This window comes from Gavialis gangeticus, unplaced genomic scaffold (assembly GCF_001723915.1).
Source record: "Gavialis gangeticus isolate Ggan-Ray unplaced genomic scaffold, GavGan_comp1, whole genome shotgun sequence".
Lineage (NCBI taxonomy): Eukaryota > Metazoa > Chordata > Crocodylia > Gavialidae > Gavialis > Gavialis gangeticus.
In genome coordinates this window covers 17380663-17392643 of record NW_017728993.1, presented here as the reverse complement: position 1 = coordinate 17392643, position 11981 = coordinate 17380663, and the positions used below count along the sequence as shown (strand labels likewise).

General features: G+C 41.7%; 1 protein-coding gene across 1 annotated transcript in view; it reads right to left on the bottom strand.

Annotated features, from left to right (window-relative positions):
- Positions 1–1718: 1718 nt before the first annotated feature.
- TXNDC12 (thioredoxin domain containing 12) overlaps positions 1719–11981 on the bottom strand; it is a 30221-nt gene continuing 19958 nt past the window's right edge. Inside the window, exons 3-7 of the mRNA XM_019501310.1 lie at positions 7022–7074; positions 5647–5720; positions 5010–5079; positions 4842–4925; positions 1719–2637 (exon numbers count right to left, since the gene is read on the bottom strand). Of these exons, the coding sequence (XP_019356855.1) occupies positions 2558–2637; positions 4842–4925; positions 5010–5079; positions 5647–5720; positions 7022–7074 (361 nt within the window). The 3' untranslated portion in view covers positions 1719–2557. The remainder of the gene's footprint in view (positions 2638–4841; positions 4926–5009; positions 5080–5646; positions 5721–7021; positions 7075–11981) is intronic.

The following is an 11981-nucleotide window of genomic DNA, read 5'->3' as shown; positions in this document are numbered from 1 at the left end:
TAAAGCCGTGCCAGGGGTCCTGCAATGACCTCGGCCAATTCCTTTAGAACTCTAGGGTGGAGATCATCCGGACTGGCTGACTTGAATATGTCCAGCCCCTCCAGAAGCTCCCTAACTAAATCCTTGCTAACCCTTGGCCCAGGTGTGCCTTCCCCAGGGCCCAAGGGGGGCCCAGCAGGGAGGTGGCTGTTCTGGTCCCTACTTAGGAAGACGGAGGCAAAGAAATCGTTAAACATGTTAGCTTTGCCGTCTGGTGTGATGACCAAATTTCCCAACGCGTCCTGCAAGGGCCCCACATTACCCGGGACCTTCTTTTTACCCCCTATGTATTTAAAAAAAGACTTCTTATTGTCCTTAATCTGGGAAGCTAGTCCCAGTTCCATCTGTGCCTTGGCAGAGATCCATATCCTTCAGAAATCTCAATACTGCAATAACATACCGGTATTTTTATATATCTTTATAGATCTTTTATATATCTTTTACTTTTGCTTAAGATGGGTTTTGATGTCTTGCTTAATACCCCAAACCAGAAACTGCAATAAAATCAATCAACCGTTGGCATAAATCAATCAACTAGAGGTGTGTTTTAGAAAAGACTGGAATAGATGGAGACAATTGCAATCTGAAATATGAGCAAATATGTCTGCTTAGGATACACCAAGAATATAATTGGTTCCACAGTAGAATAAGGAGGTATGAAAGAAAATAGACTTGGAGCTCAAAACTGCACTTGTCAGTGTAGTTTCTGAACATTTTGTGTGTCAGCGTGTGGAATGTATAAATTTCACCAGCAGAAGGTAAGGTGCTATTTCAGGATGATCGAGAGGACTTGGGAAAACCTTCAGCTGTTGTGTCACATAGCTAGCTTATGTCAGCACTATGGAGAGATCATATTAGCAACTGATGTGGTGACCTTACATTAAGCCAGCCCTGTAACTTGTGTTGTGCACACTAACCTTTGTTATTTGCACCACCACACAAGTAAGGAGCTTGTGAGAGTGTATAGGTCCAAATTAATGGAATCACTCAAAATAAAAAACATAGAAGGCTATAGTGAAGGCGAGCCCCATACCGGTATAAGAAGAGCTCCCACTTACAGACACACAAGGAATTTATGCAGGCACACAGCTGGGGCTGACTGCTGACAGGGACACAGTTCAGCAGAATGATCCTGCTCAGTGTTTTCTCAATAGGATGTCAGAAGTCTGACATGCGATCTTGTTGACAGTGACCAGCAGGGCTCTGCAATACATTTGTCTTCCATTGTTTCCTTTTAAGAGACGGGCATGACAGCAGATCCACTAGGTAGCTCCTTAGTCAATCAATACAGGGTGCTTCCTTCTTTGTGTGGACTATAGTAGGTCAAAAGCAATAGTGACTCATTCTACAATTGTCTTCACTAAACAAATGAGTGCTGTCGTAATTTAGGCTACATTAAAAGCCATTTTCTTTTATTTGTTCTAATAGATAATTACTGGATACTCTTGTTCCCAATTGTATAGGAGGTTCAAGAGAGGCTGAATTATGACGATTTAAATGCCAAGAAAATAAGCCTAATGACAATCACTGAAAAGCAGCAATTGTCTGCTGGAAACATAAGGGGAAGGCTCTTTTCACCTGTAACATTCATCATCATCAGTAACCAACGTGACATACACAAATACATTTCCCAGTTCCTAAAAAGAATGGAAATGTGTTCCTCCCCTCCAAAAAAAACACATTTACCATGCCCTTTATTTTTAAAAAGTTTTAATTTTTCACCCTGGTACAAAAATACAGTACAATGTGATGGCAAGGCATTCTCCAAAACATTCAGCAAGAGTGGGAATCCCCATAACACTTCAACATAATCTTGTCTTAATATTAACCAAAGATGAACGTATGATGGAGAGCTGGAGCTCCTACCTGAAGGCAAGTCAAGACAAATCACAAACAGCTCTACAAAGAAGATCTTTTGCCGAGTGAATATTCTACAAGCTACTTCGGGATATGCATGAAAAAAAAAAAACAAAAAAACAAAACAAAACAAAAAAAAAACTTTACTTGGTTTAGTGGCAAAATTACTTGTTTGATTTGTTTGGCTTTTTAGAAAATAGCTAGCTTGAGTCTCAATCTCCTACTCATCTGAGCATCTCCCACTGATGGCCAATGAAGGATCCAATCCCAAATGGAGATCAAGCTCTCACTATTTCAGTGCATAATAATCACACTGCTCATCCTCTTAAGATGCAGGTTAAATGCTTTGAACGCTGGATACAAGTGGTCATTGTTATGTGGACACCCACTGAATATTCGGTTTGAGATCACTTCAGGGACTCGTGTAAATTAGCCGTTAAGTATTAAAGTGTAAACTGGCTGGGAGAAAGGATAACACTGTATCTGATGTTCATGTCTGAAAAATCAAAATGTTTAACCTAGCAAATTACTAATAAGAGAATTCTGTCCCTCCAGTGCAACTACATTTCTTGGTCTGTTTAACAGTTTATCAACAACAACAAAATCATTTATACTTTTAGAGTTTCAAATTGATGGATAAAAGTCATGTTCAATGTATATATTATAATTCATCTCCAAGATGTTTCTGTTTGAAAGCATCACCTGTCAGCTTCTCCTGAGCTTCTTTCATCCCCTGGACAACTGTAAAAATTAAAATTATATATAGAGCATCAGCTGGTTTGTTTCAACACATATGATATGAATTAAGTAGGAAATTCTCCTGAAAATGAAAAGTATATTAGCCACTACTGGTACAGCTAGATAGCATGAACACCTTGGAAACAACATGCAAAGGAAAAAAAAGATAAAAGGGTGCGCCCTTTTGGCTTTATTATGAGGCATAAAGAATCTCTTAACATCTTCCCTTCCACTCTTCCTCCTGCGTTTCCCCTTCACCCTTATTTATAAATTCAGCTTGCACCTAGCCCTTTTTTCCTGGAAAAAAACTCTATGACCAGACAGAATTGATAGGATTAGTACATCAGAAATACCATGTAGCTGAATTTGGGAAGGACATTTTTAAAACACTCAGAATAGTAGAGTTGACTTTTAGCTCATTTAACTCATATAGTTGGGGCTGGACCTGCTTTGAGCAGGGGGTTGGACTAGATGACCTCCTGAGGTCTCTTCCAACCCTCATTTTCTATTATACTATGTCTCACATGGCTGAGAAGCACTTGGCAGCAAAGATGTCTATATTAAAGGTTCAACACTTCCCTCACAATCCACATTTCTGAGACCCCCAACACTTTTACCAGGGAAGGCAGGGCTTGACATCACTGATATTTCTAACAACATTTTATACAATATTTATTTTTTATTCAAGTATGAAAAGCATCTTTAAAAAAAGTTTCAAATCACCACAAAGCAACAGAAAACTTTGTTTTTAATTTCAAAAAGCCATGTTTAATATAACAGAGTCATTTTCTGCATATTTTCCCAATACTGCTGAGATCAATATCTTCATGGCAGCTGAGCAATCTATTTTTCCCAGGCTCACAAGGAAAACCCTGGCAAAGCAATAAGAAGTGGTAACTGCTTCTGAAAGCAGCATATCATCAGAAAGATACCCTCTGCCCTATCATGCACAAAATATTCTATCTGACAGCTCTTCTCTTTGTTGGCCATCTCAGCTGCAAGGACTGAGCCTAAAGCATCCTCCCATTTCTAGACATGGCCTCTCAAGAACTAAAGCAAGCAAGTGGGATGCTATGGAGAAGGTCACATTTCTGTGTGTGCAGTTTTTGGATAAGAAGGCCTGAATTTCCAAAAATATCACTACCTCCCTTTTGCAGATACTAAGAGGTTACTGCATAGCGAGTTGCACACATTATCTGAGTGGGGATTAGTTTAAAGATCAGGTATTTGGCATTGGCAGGATGCTGTATGTGAAAGACTGTAGTCTTACAAATTATTAGGAAGATCAATTTTCTTCTCTTTCTGCCCTTCCATTATACTCCAGAGAAGAAAATCACATTTCCTCTCAATTGAGCACACTCTCAACTTATGGGATAGCTATAATTTCCCACTGTTGCTAGCACTGGTCTGTTCCCCCCCGCTGTTAGTGATTTTTGGAACTACAGTGTCAATCAGTTCTGCCCTTACCAAGCTTAGATGACACAATATTTCAAAAGATACCGCCACTGGGTCTATACTAAGGCTACAACAAAGTTTACCGATGATTATACAGACTCAGAAGAATAAACTGATGTCACCTTTCCCACCTTCAATAAACTGGCCATTGCTTGGTGCAATGTGGCCTGTGAAGTGTGGTGCATATATGTATACAAATATACATGCACATATATGTACGCAAATATATTTATATAGATATATATATTTATATAAATATTTGTCATACATTTATTTATATATATATAAATGTATGTGCATACATATATGCGCACATATATTTGTATACATATATGCATCACACTTCACAGACCGCATTGCTTGCTGCTAGCTTTTGGTGCAACAGCCAGTTTATTGGAGGTGGGAAAGGTGACATCAATTTATTCTTGAAGCTGTCCCTGACAGCTTAAAGTAAAAGGAAAGAATAGGCATGGTGAAGTACTACATTTATAAAGAGAAGTCAGGAGTGGATGTGTAACCAAGTCCAGATTTTTAAGAACCAGATGGGAAATAGAAGCACATCCTGATTCTACGCTAAGGCTCCTGCCACCCTGCCCCAAGGTGTTAAAGAAACTCATTCACCTGGTTTGTAGCAGCTTCCAGGTATGCTGTGACCCAGTAGGTTTCCTCTACTCCGTACATGGGTGTCATTTCCATAACACACTTGCAATTCAGTCCCACCCAAACCAAATCTAGAATTCATTCACACATACCTTGATCAGCATTGGTGTAGAAATACTTGTAGCTGGGATTTCCCTTCTCATTTATGATCTCTGGATGGATTTTTCCACTGGGATCTGTTCAGTAGAAGAGTGATTAAAATGTTGAACAAGTGATGACAAATCATGCGAGAGGATGTAACAGCTGTGTATGAGTCTTACCCATGAAGAGGATTCTGGGAATGTAGCCACCATCAGGGCTAAAAGCTTCATCCTTTGGCTCGTCGTCATCCTGTGGGTGGCAAGACAGAAATAAGAGAACATTTGCACTTTCTGAGCAAGCTAGTCAACAAAATGTAACCTTAAGGAAATGAGCTATCTTCTTCCAAGGGTGGTTTGAGTAAATGTCATCTTGAAAAGATGATAAATCATTACAAAATTCTCTACATTGCCAACCAAAGAAATAAAGTTATTTTCACCCAGATAAATATCGGTTGTGAAAATAAATTTAGTTATCTGCACCAAGTTATATATTTATTCTGTTTTGGGGTTGTAATATTTGTCATGTAGTGACTGCATCTATAAAAGCCATTTTTCTTATGATTAGTGTAGAGAGGGAAAATGAGCCAATTGTTAAAGACATAATGGAACAGAGTCAGCTTCATAAGTAGAACTGCTATATAAATATTGCAAAGAGTTTCCTTTTTAATCAAACAGAAATATCAAATCAGTACTGTGTGATTATTCAATAATTTGAGGAATTTAGATAGGAAGGACAAATAAAGAGTTAAAAGAAATATGGACGTAAGGTACTTCATTACAAAATGGTAACATGGACATGAACTGTAGGAAAGCCTACCTCCAGATTGACCATAACAAAATTATGGGCAAGTTCAGAGATCTCCTTGGACTCGGCAAACTTTGGCTTTAAAGCTAAAAAGAAAAAAGAAAGAAGGGGAAGGGGAATGGAAGAGAAAACTACATCTAAATTCTACCTGGGGAGGGGTGGGGGGGAATTCAGGCCTATAACAAAGTCCCCATTTCATCCCTAAAGAAGGGACTGGCAACATAGGGCCCATGGAGCTGCTGGATCTGGCCCATGGAGTGGAGGGCTTTGCCTCTGCCCAAGGCCCTGCTGGGCAGCAAAGAGCTGCAACCAGGACCATGCAGCTGGAAGTTGCACTCACATTGCTGCTGGTTCACCCCATGCCCCCCTCACCCCCCGGTTTCCCAACTGCAGCAAGGGCGCAGCTTCCAACTATTAGGGAACTAAGCCAGGGCTGAGCAGCTTCCAGCTGTGCCCAGGCTGCAGCCAGGAGGTGCGGAGGGGAGAAGCAGACAACTTCCAGCTTCCCACCCCCAGCAGAGCTCCCCACCAGCTGGATGCTGCACTCACTGCAGCTGAGGAGCAGGGGACTGGGAGAACTGGCAGTGGTGTGGGTGCAGCTCCCAGCTGCCTGGCCCTGGTACAAGCACAAGCAAACTCCCTTGGCTGATTCAGCATGAAAGCCACCCAGCCTGTGCAAGACTGGAGCCAGGTTGTTCTGGCCCATGGCTTCTAGAGGTTGGCAGTCCCTGTTCTACAGCATAAGTACTTCTCATTGGGAAACTGAATCTTTGTAACAGCTACTGAATCTGCGACTCCGAATAAAAGCTGGCTAACCAAATCCTCACTGAGCAGTCATAGTCATACACTGAATACTGAGCAAAAATAGCTATATGGGTCGTATTCAAGCCAATGGCTTCAAAGCAGGAAACTCTCCACATTGCATTATCAGTCAGCTGAACCATCTACTTCACTTTACCTACAGTTTTAAATCAAGGCAATTTTTAGGCCCTTCTATTATGCTACTGAATAAGACAAAACATCTAACAAATCACTGAGAAATAACTATCTAGTGTAAGTAGGTTTATGATTATATCAATATTTGACACTGTTCTTTATCAAGAATTCTCAGTAAAAGCAGAATGACCCTTTTTTGCACTTTTACATGATTTAAAGGTGAGAGTCTCATTCTTACTGTACTGTATTAAAGAGTTCTGGTTTCTGGCATTTAGCTGTAGCTCTCCTTTAGCAACAACAAACAGTACGTGTGTTTGCTACTGTACTGCTCGGAGCAAAAAGCAAATGCAACACATGCTACATTTTAAATATTCATATTTCTAAATAAATAATAATAGACTTGTATATAAAAAAAACTTCTGTTAAGTCTTTTAGCACTAAATGTACATACCTTTGCACGCTCCACACCAGGATTTGTGGATGATAATCATGAGCGGCAAACCACTAAAAAAAGGCAGAAATTGACCATTATCACTGAGTTTGCCAATGAAACTCAGAACCTACACTTTCTAGCAATCAAGACGTCTAAAGAAACTTGCAGATATTGGAAGATAACAGGCATATAAAAATTCTGTCATGCCCTTTGCATTAGCTTCTTTACAAAAGTTTGTGTGTAATTACAATTCCATGTAAATATTACTCCACAGTTATTAATTATAAATGCCACAAAATAGTTAAACAAGCATACTGTCCAACCACTTCCACTGAGGGGCTGGAGACAGATCTTTTAATAACATTTTACTCCACACAGGTTTTTGCAAGATGGTGGCAGCTGTGTGAGCGTTTTTAACGAGACCAACAAGAAAACTATAATGCTCCAAAGCATTCATTCAGGGCACTGACAAGACACGGAAAAAGAAGAGAAAACATATATACAGAGAGGGTGCGTCAGTGGGGCTTTTTGGTACTTGTAGCCAAAGCTGATTCAATCACCTATTAAATAAAACCACCAAAAAGGTTCTACTAAAACCCCTCTCTCTACAGACATTGAGAAAGGCAGGTGCAACTAAAGTGCTGACTCGTCTGGGCATGTGCTGGGCTCGGTGCGAGAACGTGTCCAGTTTAAAAGCACTGGTTTTTCTTTTTCCACATCTGCAAGCAGCTCCCTATGCTTTACTTCAAGCTCAGTGCACTCCTGCACCGAGCCCAGCACATGCCCAGAAGAGGTAGCACATTAATTGCACCCAGCTTTCCCAATGTGTATAAAGATTGGGTGCTTTAGTGGGGCTTTTTTGGCACTTTTATCTAATAGCCGATTAAAGGATCTTCTGCAGGCAGCATTGATGGTCCTTCTCCAGTGTCCTGAGGTGTCTCCTATAGGTCATCCACATCTCAGCACTGTACAGCAAGGTGAGGATCACAATTGCCTGATAAACAATGAGCTTGGTTTTGGATCTGACAATGCAATCTTTGACCACCTGTTTCCTCAGGTGTCTGAAGGTGGCACTTGCACATTCGAGGCCATGTTGGATTTCTCTGTCGATATCAGCCTTCTGCGAGAAATGGCTTGCGAGTTACAGGAAATACTCAGCCTTCTCTAGTCTCACCACGGATCTGAATTACCAGAGGTAGGGACTGCTCATTAAGAGCTGGTTGATGGAGAACCTTAGTCTTCTGCGGCGTTTATGCATGTGCTCCCAAGGGGCGGGGGGTGGGGTGGGGGGCTTTAACTAGTGCACCTTTGGGAGTCACTAATTAAAAGCACCTGAAGCATCACATGCATCAGCGTCTCCATGCTGAAAAAAGGTGGTGGGGGCACTTTCACTAAAGCTTGATGAACATCAGAGTCCGCTGGAGCAGATTCGATTAATCAGATCTGCTCCAACATGCTATAATTACAGCACATCAGAGTAGCCTCGCTGCACGTGTATTGGCACTACTCAATGTTAAGCATCAGTCCAATTTTCTTGTATGCCTTGGTAAAGACATCAGTGTTTGCCTGAAGGTCTACTTCCAAGTGAGCACAGACTGCAGAAAGTGCTGCACTGAGTGGGGGAACTGATGTTGATTTAAGGCAGTGTTTCCCAAACTTTTGGGAACACATTCCCCTCCCCACAATTAAAATCAGTGGCACGCTTCACTCACTGGTCTGTGGACTGGATCTGCTCCTAATCTAACTGCATGGGACTGGTGTGGTCATGGCCCAATCCAGCCCATTTTTCTGTGATATGCTTCCACCGCTCCTGCAGCATACTAATGTATCATGGCTCATGCCCCAGGAACCACTGATTTAAGGACTGCAAGTGGTTCATAATCCTCCACATCCCTAGGTTAGATTAAATTACCCTTATTGCTAATCATTTGCACCCAGTTTCTAGCCTCAGTCTGTGTACTTTCAGCTTCCAACCACATTATTGCATTAAGTCTGCTTGCTAGATTAAAGAATCATCTGCAAAAATAAGCCGGGGGCAGGGGCTTAAGAAGCTCTATTTTACTTCTTTAAAGGAAGGTAGAAAGTCATGAAGTAGCTTCTTAAGCCTCCCCTGAGGCTAATATTTCAAAATATAATAAAAATTGATTTGCTAGGATAATTTAATTAAATGACATGCCAGTTTTGGAACATATACAGACAAGCAAGTTTCCCAAAGATATGTACATTAGCTGAATATGGGACTTCCTGTTACCTCATCATATGGTATTTTACATCACCTACCTCTGCTTTCAAGATGCTTGGCATATAGGAAGGTGAAAACACTTGAACCAGAAGCTGAAGTATGACCCTAGAGAAGCTGCGAGCTTGCTGTAGTAACCTAATTTCCACCTACTTGTTTCATATGCAATCCAGAGTACAGGAGAGCACCATTTCAAAGGCCACCTCATGGTAATTTTGTAACAGAAGTGTTAAGTTCCACTGAATAAACCTTTGTAATTAAAATCACCTCTGTTGGTCCATTTGTTGGCTGTTGAAAATAAATAGAAATCCCTCAATGATCTCTTTAAAACTGAAACTGTACATAAAAGAATCGAGCGTTGGGAGGGCACTGTTAGGCTAGGAGACAACCTTTAAACAAATTTTATGTAGTATTATTTTGTTAACACCTTACATTCAAGTGGAGCACTTCAGAAGTTCAATTTACTGCTAATGATAGGGTGGAATCGACTTCAGTGTGGTCTGAGACTTCACTCATCTGGTTTACTTGATTGCCCATAATTCAGTTTGCATGATCATCAGGGTACAAAAGCATAAGTTTTAAATTTAACTTATAACTAAAAAATTATAAATTTAAAAAGGACATTACAACGTATGGCTATAACATTAATTTATGCTAAATTAAAGTTGTGCAAATCTGTTAGTTTAAAGGTTAGTCAGAGCTTGTCTACACTTACGCAGAAGTCAGCTAAAATATTTTGGGCTTATAACTAAAAATCAGCTGAAAGAGAAAGGCATGAAAAATACCACCAGCAAGATAAACTGAAGTAGGGATATGGTTTTTCAAATGGAATAATACATGCTGTCAGTGGGGATACTTGTGTTCTGTCTACTCCAGCTTCAACCTGCTCTGCAGAGAACAATTTTGCATTGAGAGTGTGGTGATCAATTCTGCTTTTCTATTTTATACCTCTAGGATGTGTTTCTTTTGTTTTTTTACCAAACTGTGCCCTTTTTAACTTTAGAGTCAGGTGTTGTTTTTTTTAACAAGAGCTCCACATGTGAAAGAGACACATTAGAAGGATTTCTAAGGCTGCTACAGCATAGCCACTGCTCATTAGGAATACAAGAACCCAGGGCTCTGCATGGGACCAGAGGCTGCTGCAGCCACAGAGCTAGGGTGTCAAGAAACACTACTAGTAATGCCTTTTACAGAGGCAACTGATTTATGGAGAAGAAGGAAATATGCAATTGGAACAGTATAGGCCCCAGAAAGTGCACCCCCATCCCCCAATATAGTTTTGGGTAAAAACTGCAGGAGCAGCTAGAGCAGGGACTTTGGCCCTTCACAGAACTTCAACAACTGTGACTGGACTTCCTCTGTTCTGTGCCAACTGATTGCTTGGCCTAGGGTTCCCCGCTTCCCTCTAAGTCTCTCTACCACAACTCCTTTTTAGATCACGCCTTCTAACCCCTTCTCTTTTCTTCACATTTATCTTATCTATAGTTTCATAGTTAGTAGGGTCGGAAGGGACCTGAGCAGATCAAGTCCAACCCCCTGCCATGGACAGGAAAGAATGCTGGGGTCAAACGACCCTGGCAAGGTATCCATCTAGCCTCTTTTTGAAGACCCCTAGGGTAGGTGCAAGCACTTCTCTTGGAAGTTGGTTGCAGACCCTAGCCGCCCTGACTGTAAAGTAGCACCTCCTGATATCTAGCCTGAAGCTACTCTCCATCAACTTATGGCCATTATTCCTTGTTACTCCAGGTAGTGCTCGGGGGAACAGGGACTCTCCCATTGCCTGCTGCTCCCCCTTGGCCAGTTTATAGATGGTCACCAGATCCTCCTTCAGCCTTCTCTGGTGGAGGCTGAACAGGTTCAGGTCCTGTAGCCTCTCCTCACAGGGCCTGCCCTCCTGCCCCCGATCATGTGAGTGGCCCTCCTCTGGACCCTCTCCACATTGTCCACATCCCTCCTGAAGTGCGGTGCCCAAAACTGGACGCAGCGCTCCAGCTGCAGCCTGACCAGTGTTGCACAGTGGGGGAGGATCACCTCCTTAGATTTGCTCGTGATGCATCTGTAGATGCATGACAAGGTGCAGTCGGCTTTCCTGACTGCGTCCCCACATTGGCAGCCCATGTTCATCTTGGAGTCTATAATGACTCCAAGATCCTTCTCTGCCTCTGTACTGATAAGAAGGGAGTTCCCCAGCCTGTCGGTACGCTGCTGGTTCTCCCCCCCCCCCCCAGGTGCAGCACCTTGCACTTGTCTGTATAGAAACCCATCCTGTTCTCATCCGCCCACCTCTGTAACCTGTCCAGAGCTAGTTGTAACCTGTCCCTCTCTTCTAGTGTGCGTCCAAGGATTTTGTGACCTGGTCATTGAAAGCCACCAGGTTGGCCTGACATAAAACCACCTTCTAAAAAGCGATGTTATCATTTTGCTCAATCTTCTTGTATTCTACCTCACTTTGTTTCTCATCTATTCTGGCTAGTCCTTCCCCAAGAGCTCACGTTTTCTCCATTTCTACTTTACCCAGCATACTGGAGCCCCATTCCTAGTTGGCCCTTAGATCCTGCTGTAACATACATAATTAATAATCATTAAAATAAACTGTCACCCAAGACATACACCTGTATAAATACAAGGAAGCAGGCTGTCCAATGACACTGGGCATGAGAATCTTAGCAAATAAATCCTTCAGGTGTGTAAGAGTTCCAACAACACAGGAGCTCATAATTGCTTGAGCCATTTCAAACA